Raw genomic sequence first — 23344 nt, 5'->3', positions numbered from 1 at the left:
GTGAGACACTAATGCACTGTTGGTGGAGTTGTGAACTGAATCAACCATTCTGGAAAGCAATTGAGAACTATTCTCAGAGTCATAAAACCCTTGGACCAAGCAATATAGACCACTACAAGGTTTGTATCACAAAAAGATTAAAAATCAAAAAGTAAAAGTACCTAAAAAAAATTTATTCCTGCTCTTTTTTTGTGGTGGCAAAGAATTAGAAATTGAGGAATGTCTGAACAAGTTGTGGTGTACCATGGTTGTGATGGAACACTATTGTACTATGAGAAATGATGAGCAGAAGATTCTCAGCAAAACTTGGACTCACATGACACAAAGTGAAATTAGCAAAATCAGGAGAATTTGTATACAGAACAGCAATACTGTACAATGATCAAGTGTAAATAATTTAGCTACTCTCAATAACAGAATAATACAAGATGATTGTGAAAAATTTATAATAAAAAATGCTAGCCATCTCCAGAGAAAGAACTGAAGGTTTCTGAATGCAAATCAAAACATATTTTTTAACTTTGTTTCTTGTTTTTGTTTGTGTTTTCTTTAATATGACTTATATGGAAATGTTTTGTAACAACATCTCAATAAGAGGGAAAGGAGGGAGAGAATTTGGAACTCAGAATTTTTAAAAAATGAAGGTTTAAAAACTGTTTTTACATGTAATTGAGGGGAAAAAAAACAAAATATTAATGACTCAAAAGACCAAAACATACCAACATTTCATCTCTGTAAAAGCTCTCAAATGTGTCCCCTTCACTTCATTGCAATTATAACTACCCTTCATTGCCTTTACTACTCACTATTACAACAGCCTCCTCACATGCTATCCTGACTTTGTTCTCTATCCCCTCTAAGATGCTACCAGTGTAAACTTTCAGGCACAGATTTATCATGTCAAACTCCTTCGCTCAAAAGAATCTTTACTAGTTCCCTGCTGCCTGTGATGCAAAGTTCAAACTCTTCCAGCTGGTATTCAAGGTCCTCAACAATCTGGTACCATCTAACTTTTCCAACCTCATCACCTAGTGCTTCACTTTCAGGTACCCTGCTCAGGGATGGATAGGCTGGTTGATAGGCCCATCAGGACCCTTCCAAATCAGATTGTGTGAAAAATGTAAACTAACCAAATGCAAATTCAGGTTGCAGTTCTTTTTATGCAATATCTGCTTTCTAATGTTTGATATACATATTCTCCCTTGCTGTAGAGGGTCATTTCTAGTTGCTAGTTGTTTCCAGAATTTTCTCTTTTCCTCTTCAGATATTAACTTGCTTTTCTCCTGCTACAGGGTAAGAAATAAAATATCCAAACTTGTTAAAAACATATTTCAATATGAGGAAATGAATTCCATGTGGCTGTCCTAGAAATACATTAATATCTGCTTTAGAAGAAAAATACTTTTTTAACATTATCTCGGAGTTCCCATATGCATACCTTTTAAGATTAGTAAGTGGACAACCTGTATACAAGCAAAGTCCAGTAGGACAGAGTAGTGGAAAGACTGGAGTCAAGAGACTAAAACGTAAATTCTAGCTCCAACACTTCCAAGTTCTGTGACCTTGGGCAAGTCATTTAAGCCCTTTAAACTTTCAATTTCCTACCGACCCACAAAGATGTAGCAAGGAAAGAGTTCTGGAACCTCAAAGTACAACAATAAGTGTGATTTTTTTCAAAGCAAAGCAATAACAAAAATAGAGCAAAATACTAATGGCTGAAGGACAGACAACCACAAGTCAGTAACAGAAGGTATTATTACTACTGAATGGCACCTAAGGAAACTATTAGTAAGATTAAATTATTAAGGGGCGGCTAGGTGGTGCAATGGATAGAGCACCGACCCTGGAGTCAGGAGGACCTGAGTTCAAATCCAGCCTCAGACAATAATTACCTAGCTGTGTGGTCTTGGGCAAGCCACTTAACCCCATTGCCTTGCAAAAACTAAAAAAAAAAAAAAAAAAAAAAAAAAATTATTATCCAAAACTAGGCACAGACCCATAACTCATATCCTATACCAAGATAAGGTCAAAATGGATACAGGCTTTAGACATAAAGAGAGATACCATAAACCATTTAGGAAAGCAAGGAATAGTATACCTATCAGATCTATGGAGAGGAGAAGAATTTGAGAACAAATAAGAGACAGGGAATCATTAAATGCAGAATACTTTTTGGATTTTTGATAATTTGATCATTTTCACTACAATAAGTTGAAAAGGTTTTGCACAAATAAAATCAGTTCAACCACGATTAAAAGGAAAGCAGAAGGGGCCGCTAGGTGGTGTAGTGGATAAAGCACCGGCCTTGGAGTCAGGAGCACCTGGGTTCAAATCCCGTCTCAGATACTTAATAATTACCTAACTGTGTGGCCTTGGGCAAGCCACTTAACCCCGTTTGCCTAAAAAAAAAAACCTAAAAAAAGGAAAGCAGAAAGCTGGGAAACAATTTTTTACAGTCACTATTTCTGATAAAGGTCTCATTTCTAAAATATATAGAGAAGTGAGTCAAATGTATAAGAATACAAATCATTCCCCAATTGATAAATGGTCAAAGGATATGAATAGGCAATTTTCAGATGAGTAAATTAAAGCTATCTGTAGTCATATGGGAAATGAGCTAAATCCCTATTCATTAGAGAAATACAAATTAAAATAACTCTGATAGACCACCTCACACCTCTATGACAAATGACACACAAAAAAAAGAAAAATGATCAATTCTGGAGGAGATGTGGGAAAACTGGGACACTAATGCATTGCTGGTGTCATTGTAAACTGATTCAACCATTTTGGAGAAAAATTTGGAACTATGTTCAAAATGTTATAAAATTGTGCATACCCTTTGATCCAGCCATACCACTACTACATCTATATCTCAAAGAGATAATTAAAAAAAGAGAAATGGATCCATATGTACAAAAATAGTTATAGTAGTTTTTTTTTGGTACAGTGACAAAGAATTGGAAATTGAGGGAATGCCTGTCATTTGGGAAATGGCTGAACAAGTTGTGGTATATGAATGTGATGGAAGAATCATGAGCAGGCAGATTTACAGGAAAAACTTGAACTGATGCTGAGTAAAGAGAACAGAACAAGGAGAACATTGAACACATTAACAGTAACATTCTGTAGTGATCAACTATGGTAGATTTAGTTCTTCTCAGTAATAGAGTGATCAAAGATAATTCTAAAGGACTTGTAATGGAAAATTCCATCCACATCCCGAGAAAGAACTATAGAGTCTCATTGAAGATCAAAGCATACTGTTTTCACTTTTTTAAATTTTCCTTCTTGTGGTTTGTCTCTTTTGTTCTGATTCTTCTTTCACAACATGACTAATATGGAAAAAAAGATTAAATTGTTATCCATCATAGAAAATGTTTTCTTTTTCTCCCTCTTTTTTCTCATCAAGTTAGCAAGCTTTTAAAGTGCCTAAAACAGGAGAAAAATACTCTCATTTTGATGGCTTAACAATACAGAAATTCCCTAACTAGCCAGTGGTCTAATACTGGAAAGCACTCAACCATTACAGAAGGAGAAATGGAATCTAACTATACAAGGACACAGTAAAGCAGATGAGCCAATCTACTAATGAAACAAATACTTTTCCTTGAAAAGGGGGATTTTCTTAGGATCATGTAAACAGCCAGCTGGACCCTGAAGTTTTGCCTTAAAGGATTTTCTCATAATTGTAAAGTATTTAGTCAATCCCCCTTGAATAGGGAATGTTTTTGGGGCAGAGCCAAGATGGTGGCATGAAGGCAGGAATTCCTGGAAATTCATTCCCCCCAAAACTCCAAAAGCTGTGAAATTATGTCTCTAGTCAAAATTTAGAGGGATGGAACCCACAGAAAGACTGAGTGATACAATTTCCCGGTATAAGACAACTTAGAAGTTCCATGGGAAAGGTCTACTACACTGGGACTGGGGGTTGGGAAAAAAAGCCACAGCCACAGCACAGTGTAGCCCAGGGTCAGCTTGAAGGGGTGGTGAGAGAACTCTGCCACTCCAGAGTAAGTGTGGAGCGAGTGCCAGCCTAAAAGCAACCCTGCAGTAAGAACCTGCAGTGGGATATGGGGAAGCCAGCCTGTACCTCCAGAGCACAGGCTATAGACAGTAAGGGGGTTGAGTGAGACTGCAGAAATTTCTCTGCTCTCCCTGGGGCAAGACTCTGCTGTTTGCTCACACTCAGATCCCAGGTCACAGTCTGGGCCCCCATACTACCATAGCTGAGCAGGGACTCTCCTCACAGTTCCAGAAAAGAGGGGAGGGCCTGGGGTTAATCCACATACCAGAGCACAGACAAGAGAGCAGTCAGGGCCTTTCATAAGACCTTGGAGGGATTAAAGTCCCAGTGGGGTGTCCCCCCCCAAAAAACCCAAAGCCTTGGAAGTGCTGTAAATTAGTCTTAGGCTGAGGAAATGAGCAAACAAAAGAAAAAGAAGAATCTGACCATAGAAAATTATTTTGGTTCCATGGAAGATTCAGAAGATGACAAACTTGAAGCTTCTGTATCCAAAACTTACAAGAGAAAAAGAAAATGGGCTCGGGTTATGGATGAGCTCAAAAAAGACTTTGAAAAACAATTAAGGGAGGCGGCTAGGTGGTACAGTGGATAAAGCATTGGCCCTGGAGTCAGGAGTACCTGGGTTCAAATCTGGTCTCAGACACTTAATAATGACCTAGCTGTGTGGCCTTGGGCAAGCCACTTAACCCTGTTTGCCTTGCAAAAAAACCTAAAAAAAAAACCAATTAAGGGAGGTGAAGGAAAAATTGGGAGGAGAAATGAGACCCATGCAGATATATCATGAAAATCAAATCAGCAGCTTGGTGAAAGAAATACAAAAAAATACTAAAGAAAATATGTTAAAAACCAGTTTTGGGGGCAGCTAGGTAGCACAGTGGATAGAGCACCAGCCCTGGAGTCAGGAGTACCTGAGTTCAAATCCGACCTCAGACACTTAATCATTACCTAGCTGTGTGGCCTTGGGCAAGTCACTTAACCCCATTGCCTTGCAAAAAACTAAAAAAAAAAAAAACAGTTTAGGCCAAATGGAAAAAGCAACACAAAAGGCAAATAAGAATAATGCCTTAAAAAGCAGAATTGGCCAGCTGGAAAAGGAGATAAAAAAGCTCTCTGAAGAAAATAACTCCTTCAAATGAAAAATGGAACTAAAGGAAGCTGATGACTTTGTGAGAAATGAGGAAGAAATAAAACTATTCCAAAAAATGTCAAAAAATTAGGAGAAAATATGAAATATCTCATTGGAAAAACAACCAACCTTGAAAACAGATACAGGAGAGAGAATTTAAAAATTATTGGGCTATCAAGTCATGACCAGGAAAAGAGCCTAGACTTCATTTTTTAAGAAATAATACAGGGGTGCTAGGTGATACAGTGGATAGAGCACTGGCCCTGGAGTCAGGAGTACCTGAGTTCAAATCCGGTCTCAGACACTTAATAATTACCTAGCTGTGTGGCCTTGGGCAAGCCACTTAATCTCATTGCCTTGCAAAAACCTAAAAAAAAACAAAAAGCAAGAAAAAAGAAATAATACAGAAAAATTGCCCTGAGACCCTAGAATCAGAGGGTAAAACAGAAATTGAGGGAATTCACCAATTACCTCCTGAAAGAGATCCCCAAAGAAAATCTTCCAGGAATATTATAATAAAATTCCAAAACTCCCAAGTCAAAGAGAAAATACTAAAAGCTGACAGAAAAACAATTCAAGTACCATGGCTCTATAATCAGGATTACACAGGATCTGGCAGCATCTACAGTAAGGGCTCTGTAAGGCTTGGGATATGATATTCAGGAAGGCAAAAGATCTTGGTTTACAACTGAGAATCAACTACCCAGCAAAAGTAAATATCTTCTTTTGGGGGAAAGATGGACTTTCAGTGAAAATGTTTCAGACCTTCCAATTGAAACAACCAGAGCTGAACAGAAAGTTTGATCTCCAAGTACAGGACTCTGGTCAACCGTAGAGGGGGTGAATGAGGAACTTAATGATATTGAAATGTTTGTATTCCTGCATGGGAAAAAGATACTGATAACTCATATGAACTTTCTCATTTATAAGAGCTATTAGAAGGAGCACATATAGATAAGGTACAGGAAGGAGCTGAATATGAATATAGTAAAAAGAGTCAATGGGTGATAAAGTACTGGGAGGAAGAGAAAGGAGAGGAAGAAGGGGCTAAGCTATTTCACATAAGAGTCAAGTAAAAGCTTTTTCAATGGAGTCTAACGGGGGCAGGCAAGGGGGAATGAGTGAGCCTTCATTCACATCAGAAATGGCTCAGAGAGGTAATAGCATACACCTTAATAGGGTATAGAGATCTATCTTACCCTAGAGAAAAATGAAAATAAAGGAATGGGATAAGGGGAAATGGGGGGAGGGAAGGGGGAGATAAGGTGATAGAAAAGATAGAAGATTGTGGGAGGGGGTACTCAGATACAATACATTTTTGAACAGGACAGGATGAAAGGGGAGAGAGAGAATAGAATAAAAGAGAGTGGGGAGGAATAGAGTAAAGGGAAATACAGCTAGAAGCAAATTCTTTGGTGAACTTGTAATAAAGAAGGCACCTCATCCCAGAGACAATGCCATTGGAATTTGAACACAGACTGTAGTATGTTTTTTTGGTTTCCCACTATTCTTGAGATTTCTCATCTTCTTGGTTGAGGGGTTGTATATTTACTCTCATAACAAGATGATTGTAATAATATAAAATAAACAAATCCCCCAAAAAGGAAAAAAAGTAATATTTTCTTTTTCTGATAATTTCTCCCTTAAATGGTCCCGCTTTCTTTACCCCTATGTTTTCCTTATCTAACCCAAGTTTAAGCAAATTCTAAAAACTCAATCTGCACCCTAGAAAATTAAAGCTGTTGAGGAGAGCATTGTTCCTGGGGATGCAATACCAGTGTGTCTCACTGCCATCAGACTCCCAAGAGGGAGGAGGCCCCATTTCTCTCCCTCCAGCAAAAGTCCCCTCACAATATGGCAGGCATTTGCTTCCTTCTTACTATTTCACTTTTCTTCTTGCTTAGTTCTATTAACAGCATTCATGGTCTTTTGCTTAGCCCTGCTGGCAGCTCTTGGAACTCAGGTTGCTGCCTTTACACATTTAAAATACAGGCTGTAAATAGTGTAATGATGATCAACTGTGAAAGACTTAGCTGTTCTAATAAAGACAAGGATCCAAGAAAATTCCAAAGGACTCACAAAGAAGAAGGCTACCTACAGCTGGAGAGAGAACTGACAAACTCCTGAGTGCAGACTGAAATATACTTGTTTCATTTACTTAAATTTTCATGTTGTTTTTTTACAGTGTGACTTATATGGAAATGTTTTGTATAACTTCAAATGAATAACTGATATCATATTGCCTGTTTTCTCAATGAGTGGAGGAGGAACTATAGGAGAGAGAACTGAGAACTCAAAATTTTTTAAATGAATTTTAAAATAAAGAATAATCATAAAAAATTAAAATAAAATACAGATTATAAAAACATTAACAATTCCTAAGACAAGGCACAAAATAGTAAGAAAATAATTTTTAAAACAAAGAGAAAAGTAATTCTAAAACAAAGAGTTGAGAAGGCTTAAATTCAGTGACTATTTTACATCATTATTATATAATTTAAGGTTTTTATCTCAAAATGAGGAACTTCCTGAGGGGAAGAGGAGTTAAGTTTACAGTCATTTAAAAGTTCAACATCACAATAAATGTTTCAATAAACTGAAGCTATAACTCTTAATAGGTATGCACCAACCTTTACTTCCTTACACTTACTAAGTCTTTCCAACCAAATTATAAAATAAATCCTATCACTAAGTGTACATTATCCCTAAGCAACTATCTCTGACTCAATTCAACATTTAAAAAGTGACTACAATGAAAAACAAAACTGAAAAATAGCACAGAAATGAATTCTTCAGTATTCACTAGAAGGATAAAAACTAAAGCTGAAGTTAAAATAATTTGTCCACATAATGAGAAGACAGTATCATTGTAAAAGACTGATACTGAGAAAGACTGAAAGCAAAAAAAAAAAAAATGGGGACAATAGAAGACGAGATGAATAGACAGTCATGAGGCAGCAAACATAAGCTTGGACAGACTTTGGAAGAGGCTGGAGGACAGGTCTGGCATGCTTTGGCCCATAGTCATGAAGAGTCAGACACAAGTAAATGAACAACTTTCCCTTTATGCTTTAAAAGAAAAAAGTGCTTGTCTCATTATGACATATATGACCTGCATTTGTATAACTTGCATTTAAAATGTGCTGAAATAGATTTTTAATCTACTATTTCATTACCAACCAAAAATACTGGTAATGATTCCCTTATAACAGTAAGTAACAACATGAAAAGCAGCCACATTTGTTCCTGCAGACAGAATCTAATGGGGAAAATTTCAATACACCTGACCAACAAGCAATATTCTTGTTTTACCAATAGGAAAGAAACCAGAGGTTCTTTCAGGGTTATGTAAATGCATAGGTACCAAGCAAACTGAATGTGAAACTCTTAACTCCAAATTTTTTTTATATGTTATAACCTATAATTAGTTACACATTCTTTTTTAGGAAGTCCTTTTTAAAACCAAAGGGACCATTCAAAATAAGTTTCTTCCTAATACCACAGAGAAATATAGTATAGATACAAATTTCATTTCTGGTACATGCAAAAAATGACAACATAACAAGATTATCGCATTGTGGTATATGGTTTCCTTAAGAGAAAATTTAAGCAGATGATTTCCAATCATATCAAGGTAGACAACAGCACAGTCTAGTGGTCAAAGAATAGTAGTAAAGATCATTGCTCAGAATTGTTTTGGTGATCAAGAAAAGATATTTAGTTAATTTCGAAACCTTGTGATATACCTATAAGGGAATATTATATAAACTTCTGCCTAAAGACAAAAAAATTATGAACAAATACTAGTAAGATGGGGGTGGGGGAACTGCTGTTACCCAAAAGCTCCAGTCAGTGCTCCAATTGTACAGATTAGGACCCTGTTTTTTAACTGGAGCTATACTATTTTCTTCTACAGCTGGACTGAGTTTTTCTTCTACATCTTCTACATCTTCCAGAAACTCAGTATCTTCTTCTTGTATTGCCTGTGAATAAAAATCAGAAAATAAGTCTACTTAATGGGATATACCAAAAGTAAAGTGAAAGACAAATGTTTCATTCATGTTCAAAAATTATAAAACAACTTCAAAAAACAAACTGTTTTTAGAAGAACACCATCACACTGTTAATGTATGAAATTTTTTGCTTGACTACATATATATTACAAGGACTTGTTTTTCTTTTTGTCTTTTCAGTTGGCTGTGGATGGGAGATGAAGAGACAAGACAGATTTTGATTAATTTAAAAAGAATACCATCTTTATTCTTAAGAATTAAAAGCAATATATAATATAGGACTTAAAACAATCATAATCAAAAAACAGTCAAGGTACAGTCTAAACCAAATAAAAATAGAAAGTTGTTTATTTAAGAATGACTTCTTGGGGCAGCTAGGAGGTCCAGCGGATAGTGCACCAACCCTGGAGTCAGGAGAACCTGAGTTCAAATACGACCTCAGATACTTAATTACCTAGCTGTGTGACCTTGGGCAAATCACTTAACCCCAGTAACTCGTAAAACAAAACAAACGAAAAAGAAAGAATGACTTCTCTTTTTCTTCAATATTGAGAGCCCATGTGCTGCTAACATTCCCTAACTCTAGAAACTCTAACCAATTTACAGGTCACAAAACAAGGGTTTTGGTAATGCCACCACTCCTACTTACTCTACTACCTTGACAGGATGTGAAACAATTGCTGTGTCCTCTGAGAAGGATAAACTAAATTTAGAGAGACAGTAACATATGCTACATTAGAGAATCTATTATAAAAATTATTTATTTTATATAATATATAAAGTTATAAATTTTATATTATATAATTCATTATATATTACATGTTTACATATTACATTGTATGTTACATTAAAATATAAAATATTATTATTAAAATAGGAATACTTAAACTTTTGTGATGGACTTATCATAAAGAATGTGATCCACCTGCGACAGAGCTGGTGGTGTTGGAACACAGACTGGAGCACATTTTTTATTATCATTAGTTTTTTGAAGGGGGGTTGCAGGGCAAATGGGGCTAGGTGGCCTGCCTGGGGCCCCACAGCTGAGTGATTGTTGGGTGTCTGAGGCCAGATTTGGACCTGGGTGCTCCTGGCTCAAGGGCCAGTGCTCTGTCTGCCACCCAGCCACCCTACTATTATTATTACTATTTTATTTTATTTTGGGCCTTTTTTTGTTTATTTTTGAAGGGCAATGAGGTTGGGGTGGCTTGCATGGGTTCACACAGCTGGGTGATTGTTGGGTGTCTGGGGCCAGATTTGGGCTTGGGTGCTCCTGGCTCCAGGGCCGGTGCTCCATCCACTGCACCACCCAATACCTATAATTATTATTTTTTTAATTTTAATTTTTTTCTCTCCCCTTTACTTTATCCCTCATGCAGATCTATATTTTTTGGGGGGAGGGGGTATTATGTTTACTCTTAAGAATATTTTAGTAATGTATAAAAAACATTTGTACAAAATAAGAATAAATTTTTAAAAATAAATAAATAAAATAGGAATACTTAAACTTCTATTATACATTTTATTTAAGCATCATAAAATTCTAGAGCCTACCCAATTTGAGAAGATACTTCATAGAAATAAATTTGTCAGATTAAACTAAAACTTGAAGGTATCTACCTCCAAGCACCAAAATCTGTTTCAAATATTTTTATGAAACTCCTAAAAATGTATAACTACTTCCTAGCCTTTTAAAAGAGAAGATGCCAGGGCAGCTGGATGGCACAGTAAATATAGCACTAGCCCTGGAGTCCATAGGACCCCAGTTAAACCTGGTCTTAGATACCTGACACTATCTGTGACCCTGGGCAGGTCACTTAACCTCAATTGTCTGAGAGAGAAAGCATGCATAATGTACATTTTCTTAAACATCAATATTCATCATTATGAGCATTAATACATACTATTTGTACAAGATTTTACACATATACATACACATTTCCTCACAATTTTGCAAAGATGTTGTTCATTCATATTCGACTTTTCATGACCCCATGAATTACAGCATCCCTGGCCCTTCCCAAGCTCATATTGCTACTTCCATGACACTATCTATCCATCTCATTCTCTACCATCCCCTTTTTCTTAGATCTTCAATCTCTCCCAGCATCAGTCTTTTCCAATGAGTCTTGTCTTCTCATGAGGTGATCAAAGTATTTAAGCTTCAGTTTCAGTATTTGTCTTTCCAATGGATAGTCAGAGAGGAAGTTTCATTTTTACAAATTTGACAAAGGAATATTTCAATATAAAAAAGAATAGTAAGGATTTGCATGAACTGATGCTGAGGGAGATTAGCAGAAACAGAAGAACATTGTACACCCTAACAGCAACATGGGGATGAGGATTAACCTTGATGCTCATACTAACAGGGCAACAATCAGGCACAATTTTGGGATACCTGCGATGGAGAAGGCCTTCTGTATCCTGTGAAAGAATTGTGGAGTTTGAACAAAGACCAAAGACTATTATTACCTTTAATTTAAAGAAAAAAGTTATCTTATCATGTAATTCTGCTATATCTCATACTATATGTTTCTTCCTTAAGGATATAATTTCTTTTCTCATCACATTCTACTTAGATCAATGCATTTTATGGGAATGATGTAAAGATAAACCAACTGTCTTCTGTGGGGGTGGGGGGAGGGAAACTCAAATAAAATCTTTCTAAAATGTAAAAAAAAAAAAGAATAGTAAACAAGGTGTAAATGAATCCATTTAGCCTCCATTACTTATAGCTTGGGGGCTTTTTAGAGTTCTTTACAAATTAAACACTTTAGGTCCAAAACGGGCCTGCTTGTCTGTGTTTCACTCTGAACTTTCTATTTTCTTCTTTGCATTTTTTAATTTTCAGTCATGTTTTTCTTTTCTTCTCTCTTAAGCACCACTACTTTCCCTCCTCCTTCACCATTAAAAAACAAACAAATCCACAAACCTCCCCTTATTTTGAATACACATACAGTCAACAAAAAAAACTGTGCTGTACTGGTCAAATTGGAAAATTTATCTTTAATCTACTGCCTCACTGTCAAAGAAGGATCATGTTTTACTACGATATGGTGGTTGTAGTCAGATTATACTGCTCTGAATTCTTAAGTCTTTCAAAGTTATTTTTCTTTAAAATACCATAGTCATTTATATAAATTGCTCTACTGGTTTTGTCCATTTCATTCTAAATCAGTTCATATAACTCTTCATACTTACAGAAAGCATTTCATCAATATTAGATTCACATACTATAATTTGTTCAGTAATCTCCCAAATGATTAACAGCCACTCTGTTTCAATTTCTTTGTTACAATTAAATATGCTATTGTGGATATTTTTGTACATTTAGCTTCTTTCTCTTTCTTTGATCTCTTAGGAGTAAATCCCTATCGCTATGGTAAAGCATATAATAATAATAATAATAATTAATAATAAGAGTAGCATTTCTGTGTGCCAGTTATTCACAGTTTAGTAAAGTTTGAGATATAGCTCCAAACTGCTTTACAAAATAACATATCATATTAATGGACTTGATCCACAATCCCTCCAATAAATAGTTTCTTCTTTGTGATCTCAGTCTGGTGAGTATGAAGAGGAAGGCTGAGTTATTTTAATCTGATTTGTAGCATTTTTTCACATGGTTTTTGATAGCTATCTCTTTTCTTTTGAGAAGTGCTTGTTAATATCATTTGATCATTTATCCAAAGAGGAATGAATGGTTCTTGTTCTTATAAAAACATAGGGAATAGAGACTAGACCTGTGATTTCATTAGTATATAATGAACTTCAAGGTAAATAAATTATCAATGAAATGAGTCATTTTCTCTTCAACTTATAAAGATAGTTGACCAAAGAACCAAGATGTTAAAGAATTCACTCAGGATAACACAGTCAGTGACTCTTAAACAATGGTCTTCTGGTTTCAAAGTTACCTCTCTATATTTTCCAATCAACCTTTATCATGAGTAATTTGCTGCAAGAATTTTTCTATTTGTTTGCTCACTATTTTTAATTATACTGATTTTTTAAATACAAAAATACTTCAATTTTATGAAATCAAAATTGTTCATATTATTTTCTGTCATACTTTTGCTATCATTTGGTCAAGAACATTTCCCTGATCCATAAAGGATAATACAGAAAGGGATCGCTACTCTGACATATTTATGACATGATCCTTTAGATCCTATCATATATGCTAGGATACTCTTAAATAAACCATATCATTTGCAAAAGTTGATCATTTTATTTCCTTTTTGCTTCATCTCCCCAATTTCTTTTTCTTATCCTGTTATATAGCTAGCATTTATAGAACTATAACAAATATTGGTAAGTATGATCCTCCTCCTGGCTTTGATCTATTTCTCCATTATAAACCAAGCTGATTCTTGGTTTTGGATAGGACATAACTTACTATATTAAGGAATGGTTCATTATTCCTTTGTTTGGGGAACAAGTTTGTTGATTTTGAGACTAGGCTTCCCTATTTCAGATGAGGCCAGAAGTGCAGCAGCCACGTACTGACCTAATCTTGCCATTGATCAGCGCAAAAGTTTTGATGAGCAGTTTTTCCAACCTGGGCTGGTTCTCTACTTAGTCCCTTCCAGAGAAAGGGGTGTCATCATATTGGTGCAAATTTAGGGTGGGCCCTTGATAAGCATTATTTCTACTGCAGTTAAGATATCTAAAACTTAAGCAAGTCACCAGTTTCAACTTCCCTTTAGAAAGAATTACAGGTGTATGTCAACATATTCAATTCTTCTTATACTTTTTAATGTTTTTTCAAAAGAAACAAGCATTATATTTCATGAAAAGCTTTTACTGCATCTACTGATACAATTATAAAATCACTTTTAAAAAAAATTTTTTTAAGGCAATGGGGTTAAGTGACATGCCCAAGGTCACATAGCTAGGCAATTATTAAGTGTCTGGGGCTGGATTTGAACTTACATCCTCCTGACTCCAGGGCTGGTGCTCTATCCACTGTGCTACCTAGCTGCCTCAAATCAGTTGTTTTTTGTTACTAATGTGGTCTCTATCACGTCTACTGGGTTTTTTTTGTTTGTTTGTTTGTTTTTTTAGGTTTTTGTAAGGCAATGGGATTAAGTGGCTTGCCCAAGGCCACACAGCTAGGCAATTATTAAGTGTCTGAGACCGGATTTGAACCCAGGAACTCCTGACTCCAGGGCCGGTGCTTTATCCACTGCGCCACCTAGCTGCCCCCAAAAGTCTGCACGTTTACTGTTTTTAACTAAAACTGAACCAACCCTGAATTCCTAGAATAAATTCATTCTGGTCATCATTTATAATATTATTAATATGTGGCTGTTATCATTTTCCTGTTTTGAATACAATAATTTTATAACACTATTCATTAGAGATACTATTCAATTTTTTTTTCCTCTACTTTGTCTCTCTAGTTAGATTCTAAGACTATTATGCAGGGAAATTTTTTTTTTTTGCAAGGCAATGGGGTTAAGTGGCTTGCCCAAGGCCACACAGCTAGGTAATTATTAAGTGTCTGAGGCCAGATTTGAACTCAGGTACTCCTAACTCCAGGGCCAGTGCTCTATGCACTGGGCCACCTAGCCAACCCCCTACACAGAAAAATTTGATAGGATCCTTTCTTTTCCTATATTATGCAAATAACTTATGTAATATTAAAATCAATTGTTCATTGAACATTTTATGGGATTAATTTTATAAATATACCTAAGATTTAAGATTTTTTCTTTATATCTCATTCAATTTCTTTTGCTAAGATTGGGCTGTGTAAATTCTCTATTTCCTAGAATAATAGACCAGTAGATTGGGATAGGTACAAAAGATACAGTAGTAAATGACTATAGAAATTCATTGTTTGACAAACCCATAGAATTAGCTTCTAGGAGAACTCACTATTCCAAAACTACTGGGAAAACTGGAAAAAAGTATGGCAGAAGCTAGGCATAGACCTATTATCTCATACCCTATACCAAGATAAGGTTGAAATGGGGACAGGATTAGGCATGAAGGACAGTAACATGGACAAATTAAGAGGTCAAGAAATATTCCATCTGGGGGCAGCAGTGGATAGAGTACCGGCCTTTGAGTCAGGAGTACCTGAGTTCAAATCTGGCCTCAGACACTTAATAATTACCTAGCTGTGTGGCCTTGGGCAAGTCACTTAATTCCATTGCCTTGCAAAAAAAAAAACCTTAAAAAGATAAAGAAAGAAATATTCCATCTGTCTGATCTATGGAAATTAGAGAAATTTATGACTAAACAAGAAATAGAGTACATTATAAAATGCAAAATGGATATTTTGGCTGTATTAAATTAAAAAGTTTTGTATTATAGATTAGAAGGATTAGAAGGAAAACAGAAAAGTTAGAAAACAATTTTCACAGTTAGGGGTTCTGATAAAGGTCTCATTTCTAAAATATATAGAGAAATGAATCAAATTTATGAGGTTATAAGGTGATTCTCTAATGAAAAATGGTCAAAAGATATGAACACACAGTTTTCAAACAAAGAAATTAAAGCTGTATATCATAATATGAAAAAATGTTTCGAATACTTACTGATTAGAAAAATGCAAATTAAAAGAAATACCACACCTATTAGATTGGCTAAGATGACTAAAAGGGAAAATGATCAAAGTTGGAGAGGTTGAGGGAAGATTAGGACATAAATGCATTGTTGGTGTGGTTGTGAACTGATCCAACCATTCTGGAGAGCAATATGGAACTACACTCAAAAAGCAATAATTCTGATCATACTCCTTGACCCAGCAACATCAATACTAGACCTATGTTTAGATGAAAATTTTTAAAATGGGAAAAGTCCTACATGCTCCAAAAAATTTCTTAACAGCTCTTTGGAAATTGAAGGATGCCCATCAATTGGGGAATGGCTAGAACAAGCTGAGGTATATGAATGTTATAAAGTACTACTGCTCAATGAATGGTCAGACTTTAGAGAAGTATGGAAAGAATTACACAAACTGATTCTGAATGAAGGGAACAGAACCAAGAGACCATTGTTCATATTAACAACAACATTGTGAGTTAACCAACTATGGCAGATGCAGCTTCTCTTAGCAGTTCAGAGATCTAGAACAACCCTGGAAGACCTTTTAAGGACATCATCCTCATCCAGAGGAAAACAAAAAACAAACAAAAAATCCCAATAGAGTCTGAATGGATACTATGTTCACTTTTTTTTTTTTTTTTTTTTTTTTTTTTAGTTTTTGCAAGGCAATGGGGTTAAGTGGCTTGCCCAAGGCCATACAGCTAGGTAATTATTAAGTGTCTGAGGACAGATTTGAACTCAGGTACTCCTGACTCCAAGGCCGGTGCTCTATCCACTACACCACCTAGCCACCCTATGTTCACTTTTCTTAAAGTTTCTCTTATGTTTTTCCCATTTCATCCCATGATTTTCTTTCTTTTCCCTTAGTCCTAATTCCTCCTACATAAAATGACTAATATGTAAATATGTTAAAAATACAAACATATATGTACAACTTTTACTGAACTGTTCATCACTGAAGGGAGTGTTTGAAAAATGTGTAATTTATAAAGATGCAAGTGGATGAATGTGGAAAAACTTTCATAATATGTGATTGGAAAATAAAATAAATAAATATATTCTTTATTTTTAATTCTGTTAATCTGAATAGTTTACATCTTTTAAAATAATCATTCATTTCACCTTTTTTTTTCTTTTAGGTTTTTGCAAGGGAATGGAATTAAGTGGCTTGCCCAAGGCCACATCCTTAGGTGTTTGAGGTGGAATTGGAACTCAGGTACACCTGACTCCAGGCAGGTACTCTATCCACTGCACCACCAAGCCACCCCTCATTTTACTTTTTATCAGTTTTGCTGGCATATAATAGCCAAAGTAGTTTCTCATAATTACCTTTATTTTCTTTTCATAGTTATGAATTCTCCTTATAAAGTTTTGGTTGACCTCCTTTTATTATATTATGTTGTAATTTGGAATATTTTCTTTGTTTTTAAAAAAGAAATCGAGTTCCATCAATTTAATGTTTTCTGTTTCAATGTCATTTACCTCTTCCTTGATTTTCTGAAATTTGTATTTTTGGGGGGAAGTTGTGATCTGCCACTTTTCTATATTTTAAAGTTGCATGACCAATTCATTGATCAGTTCTTTTTTCTTTTTTGTTAAAGTATTGGGATAGAACCTTTTCTCTAGTCACTGTTTTGACTGTACTCCAAAAGTTTTGGTATATAGTATTATATAATTATTTTTTATTATTATGTAATTATATATTTGATAAAATCTCTTTTATTTCTATGATTTACTCTTTAAGTCACAGATAGTTTAGGATTAAATTAATCTTCATTCAAGTTTGAATATTTTCTTCAAATGCCCATTGTGTATTATAATTATTTCATTTTTATCAGTAAAATGCTTAATATTTCTGCTTTTTGGCATTTGCTTATGAGATTTTACATTCTGACAGAAATATATATTACTTTTTATTCCTATTCAGAGATCACCCATAGTTACCTTTTCTAAAAAAATTCTTTTCCAGGCTTTAATTTTTACTTGTTTATCTATTAATTATATCTAGGTCTGAAAAGGGAATATTGAAATCTTCCACTATTATATTTTTTGCTTTTATTTCTCTCTGCAATGAAATATAATTATTAGTAATTATTTTACATTTAGTAAATTAAGCAGCTTAGATTTTAAAAGTATCTAAATAATTTTAGGTATTTAAATACCATTTTATGTTTTATATAAAATATTTATATAAAATTTATATAAAATTTATAAAATTTTTATAAAATTTATATAAATATTTATATAAAATATAAAATATTAACAATAATTAATTTTCTACAGTACTTTAAAAGCATGTATTATTTCTTAAAAGCATGCTTGTCAGGGGTGGCTAAGTGGCACAGTGGGTAGAGCACCAGCCCTGGAGTCAGGAGTGCCTGAGTTCAAGTATGGCCTCAGACATTTAATAATTGCCTAGCTGTGTGGCCTTGGGCAAGCCACTTAACCCCATTTGCCTTGGAAAAAACCTTAAAAAAAAAAAGCATGCTTATCTCTTTCAAATGAGGGGGGCGCAAGGTAGCACAGTGGATAGAGCACTGGCCCTGGAGTCAAGAGGACCTGAGTACAAATCCAACCACAGATACTTAATTGCCTAGCTGTGTGACCTTGGGCAAGTCACTTAAACCCATTGCCTTAAATAAAAAAAATTTAAAAAGAAAGAAAAAAGAAAAGCTATCTCTTTTAAACACATCTATTTTTACTTTTCCCTTATCTGAAGTCATGATATTACTCCTAATCCTCTGAACTGACCTTTTGTGCCTCAATACAACTCTGTCAATTTTTGTTTCAACTCTACTACTTTATCTAAAAAACATGTTGCTGAATACTATTTTCTGATTTATTTCACTAGCCTGTCAAAGAGGGTCAAAACAGCAGAAGTCAAGGATGAAGACTAAGAAAATACCATCAGATTAACAATTAACAGATCATTGATAACATTATAGAGAGCAGTTTCATCTGAGTAATGAGATCACAGACCAGGATGAAAATGGTTCAAGGGTAAAAGAAGGGGGGGCATGTTGCCAAGATGGCGACAGGAGAGGACCATCTCTTAGGTATTCTTGAAAAAAAGTTATAAAGTTTTGGACTCTAACTACATTTTCGAGAGACAGAACCCACAGAGTGATCCAGTGAGGTAGTTCTCCAACCCAAAGTAACCTGGAAAAGAGTAGAAAGGCTTGGCTCCACGGAGTTGAAGGGGTGGCCTACCAGAGGAGTGCCCGAAAGAGGGAAGGAACTTCAGCCCCCCAGAGACAGCCCCAGGGGGCTGGGAGCCGTGGCTCACAGCAGCGAGGGCTGTTTCCTGACTGACACCCTGGGGAGCACCAGGCACAACTTGGGGGATCAGTGGGGGACCTCCGCCAGAGTGAACACATGAAGACCAGCCCTCAGAGCACACAGCGAGCAGCGTGGCTGGAGCAGCTGAGATCTAGGAATCAGAAGCAGAAGCTGGTAAGCAGGAGCCCCCAGGGCATGAGTGCTGAGCCTAGGGAGGGGAGTGGACAGAGACTGCCCAGCTCTGTCCTCTGTCCCTGGAAAAGGACTCTGGGGTTCTGACAACATTAAGATCCTGATTGCAGTCTAGGCCCCCCCCATAGAACAGCAGGGCCCCCCACCTCAGCCCTGCGGCAGAGGGGTGCGTTTGTGGTCATTCACAGACCAGGAGGGAGGACAGAGCCTCACACATGGAGAAACTTGTGGGAGGTGTCCCAATAATACTCAAAAGCTCAAGAAGCACCCCAAAACCAGGCACAGGCTGTAGAGATGAGTAAGCAGAGAAGAAAGAGGAACACCATTGAGAAATACTTTGCCTGTGATCCCAAGAAGGATCAAAACACTCAATATGAAGATAAGAAGGTACAAGGCTCCTGCATCTAAAGACTCCAAGAAAACCAGAAACTGGGCTCAGGCCATGACAGAGATCAAAAAAGACTTTGAAAATCAAGTGAGGGAGATAGAGGAAAAATTGGGGAAAGAAATGAGAGAGATGAAGGAAAAACATGAAAATGAAGTCAGCAGTTTAGTCAAGGAGATGCCAAAAAAATGCTGAAGAAAATAACATGTTAAAAACCAGCATAGGTCAAATGGATAAAACAGTTCAAAAAGTTATTGAGAAGAATGCTTTAAAAAGAAGAATGGAGGGGTGACTAGGTGGCATAGTAGATAAAGCATCGGCCTTGGAGTCAGGAGTACCTGAGTTCAAATCCAGTCTCAGATACTTAATAATTACCTAGCTGTGTGGCTTTAGGCAAGCCACTTAACACCATTTGCCTTGCAAAAACCTAAAAAAAAAAAAAAAAAGAATTGAACAGATGGAAAAGGAGATAAGAAAGCTCTCTGAGGAAAACAAATCCTTCGGACAAAGAATAGAACTCAGGGAGATTGCTGATTTTACAGGAAATCAGAACTCAATACTTCCAAACCAAAAGAATGAAAAATGAGAAGAAAATGTGAAACATCTCATTGAAAAAACAACTGATATGGAAAACATATTTAGGAAAGATAATTTAAAAATTATTGGAATACCTGAAAGTCATGACCAGGAAAAGAGCTTTGACATCATTTTCAAAGAATTACTACAAGAAAATTGCCCTGATATCCTAGAAGTAGAGGGCAAAATAGAAATGGAGAGAATCCACCGATCTCCCTGAGAAAGAGATCCAAAAAACAAAAAACAACCCCCCAGGAATATTATAGCCAAGTTCCAGAATGCCCAAGTCAAAGAGAAAATATTATAAGCAGCCAGAAGGACACAACTCAAATACTGTGGAGCTGCAATCAGGATCTCACAGGACTTAGCAGCAACTACATTAAAAGCTCATAGGGGTTGGAATATAATATTCTGGAAGGCAAAAGAGCTTAGAATGCAACCAAGAATCAACTACCCAGCAAAACTGAACATCCTCTTCCAGGGAAAAAGATGGACTTTCACTGAACCAGGGGAATTTCAAATGTTCCTGTTGGAATGGCCAGAACTGAACAGAAGGTTTGATCTTCAGATACAGGACTCAGGTGAAACATGGAGATTGGAGGAGAAGGGGAAAAAATGAGGTCCCTAGCTCCCATACCACCCTTTAGGCCCAGCATCCACCCGGCCCTATGGTCCCAGACAGGCCATCCACTCCCAGCCCCTTGAAAGAAGTAAAAAAGAAAATGTGTTATATCTGACCACTCTCCCCCCATGGTCCATCCTCTCCTCCATCACTCACATCCCCCCTTCCCCCATCCCCCCTCCTCTCTCCTTCTTACTCCAGATGCCTATAACCCATTGAGTATATATATGCTGTTTCCTCCCCTAGCCACCTCTGATGAGAGCGAAGTTTCCCTCATTCCCCCTTGCCTTCCCCCCTTCCATATCAATGCAATAATAGCTCACTGTAATAAATAAAAATCTTATTATATGAAATATCTTGGCCTATTCCTCTTCTACTTTTTCTTTCTCCCATTACATTTCCCTTTTTTCTATTGACTCCATTTTTACACCATATTTTATCTTTGAATTCAGCTTTCTCCTGTGTTTCAACTATAAAAGCTCCCTCTACCTGCTCTATTAACTGAGAAGGTTCATATGAGTATTGTCAGTGTCATTTTTCTATGCAGGAATACATGCAGTTCATCATCATTGAGTGCCTCATATTGTCCCCCTCTCCTCCAATCTCTATGCTTCACCCAAGTCCTGTATCTGAAGATCAAATCTTCTGTTCAGCTCTGGCCATTCCAAAAGGAACATTTAAAATTTCCCTGATTCATTGAAAGTCCATCTTTTTCCCTGGAAAAGGACATTCAGCCTTGCTGGATAGTTGATTCTTGGTTGCATTCTGAGCTCTTTTGCCTTCCAGTATATTGTATTCCAAGCCCTACGAGCTTCCAATGTAGTTGCTGCTAAGTCCTGTGTGATCCTGACTGCAGCTCCACGATATTTGAACTGTGTCCTTTGGGCTGCTTGTAATATTTTCTCTTTGACTTGGGAGTTCTGGAACTTGGTTTTTTGGGATCTCTTTCTCGGGGGGGGGGGGGATTGGTGGATTCTCTCCATTTCTATTTTGCCCTCTGCTTCTAGAATATCAAGGCAATTTTCCTGTAGTAATTCTTTGAAAATGATGTCAAGGCTCTTTTCCTGATCATGACGTTCAGGTATTCCAATAATTTTTAAATTATTTTTCCTAAGTCTGTTTTCCACATCAGTTGTTTTTTCAATGAGATATTTCACATTTTCTTCTAATTTTTCATTTTTTTTTTTGGTTTTGAAGTATTGATTCCTGATTTCTGGTAAATTCATCAATCTCCCTGAATTCTATTCTTTGCCTATTCTCTGATTTGTTCTCCTCAGAGAGTTTTCTTATCTCTTTCCCCATCTGGCCAATTTTGCTTTTTAAAGCATTCTTCTCCTCAATAACTTTTTGAACTGTTTTATCCATTTGACCTAAGCTGGTTTTTAGCATGCTATTTTCTTCAGTATTTTTTTTATTTCCTTGACTAAGCTGCTGACTTCATTTTCATGTTTTTCCTGCATCTCTCTCATTCTTTTCCCAGTTTGTCTTCTAACTCCCTCATTTGATTTTCAAAGTCTTTTTTGAGCTCTGTCATAGCCTGAGCCCAATTTCTGTTTCTCTTGGAGTCTTTAGATGTAGGAGCATGTGCTTCCTCATCTTCAGACTGAGTATTTTGATCCTTCTTGGGCTCATTTGCAAAATATTTCTCAATGGTGTTCCTCTTTTTTTCTCTGCTTGCTCATTCACCCAGCCTTAGCCGGTTTTGGGAGTGCTTCTTGAGCTTTTGGGACACTCCCACAAGGGTCTCAGTATGTGAGGCTCTGTCCTCCCTCCTGGTCTGTGAATGACCATATGTGCCCCCCTCTGCCACGGGGCCGAGGTTGGGGGGCCCTTGCTGTTCTATGGGGGGCCTAGACTGCGATCAGGATCTGAATGTGGTCAAAGCCCCAGAGTCCTGTTCCAGAGGCAGAGGACAGAGCTCTGCAGTCTCTCTCTCTTCACTCCCCTCCCTAGGTTCAAATGGGCTCATGCCCTGGGGGCTCCTGCTAACAGGATCCGCCAGCTTCTGTTCCTGGATCTGTGCCCTGAGGGCTGCGCTTCACATGCTCGCTCTGGCAGAGGTACCCCACTGTTCCCCCACTTTGTGCCCAGTGCTCCTTGGGGTGCAGCTCAGGAGACTCCCCCGTTGGTGTGAGCCACAGCTTCCAGCACCCTGGGGCTGCCTCTGGGAGGCTGAAGTTCTTTGGCTCTGGCAGGCCACCCCTCTGGCGGGCCACCCCTCTGGCGGGCCACCCCTCCAACCATGGGGAACAGAGCCTTTCTGCTCTTTTCCAGGTTACCTTGAGTAGGAGAACTGTCTCACTGGGTCCCTCTGTGGGTTCTGTCTCTCAAAAATTTAGTTAGAGTCCTTAACTTATGAGTTTTATGAGAGAGCACCTAAGACACGATCCTTTCTTGTGGCCATCTTGGCTCTGCCCCTCCCCATTCACTTTTTTTAAAAATTATTTATTTAAGGCAATGGGGTTAGTGACTTGCCCAAGGTCACACAGCTAGGTAATTATGGATTTGAACTCAGGTCCTCCTGACTCCAGGGTTGGTACTCTAGATGCCCCCATTCACTTAAAAG

General features: G+C 36.9%; 1 protein-coding gene across 2 annotated transcripts in view; it reads right to left on the bottom strand.

Moving 5' to 3' along the window:
* Window positions 1-23344, bottom strand: part of GRAMD1C (GRAM domain containing 1C) — a 148917-nt gene that overhangs the window by 114662 nt on the left and 10911 nt on the right. For both annotated transcript variants that reach the window (XM_074214547.1, XM_074214548.1), the window contains exon 2: window positions 8990-9136. In XM_074214547.1, coding sequence (XP_074070648.1) covers window positions 8990-9136 — 147 coding nt within the window. The remainder of the gene's footprint in view (window positions 1-8989; window positions 9137-23344) is intronic.

The sequence above is a fragment of the Macrotis lagotis genome, chromosome 1 (genome assembly GCF_037893015.1).
Source record: "Macrotis lagotis isolate mMagLag1 chromosome 1, bilby.v1.9.chrom.fasta, whole genome shotgun sequence".
Taxonomy (NCBI): domain Eukaryota; kingdom Metazoa; phylum Chordata; class Mammalia; order Peramelemorphia; family Peramelidae; genus Macrotis; species Macrotis lagotis.
This window is presented reverse-complemented; position numbering and strand designations above follow the sequence as displayed.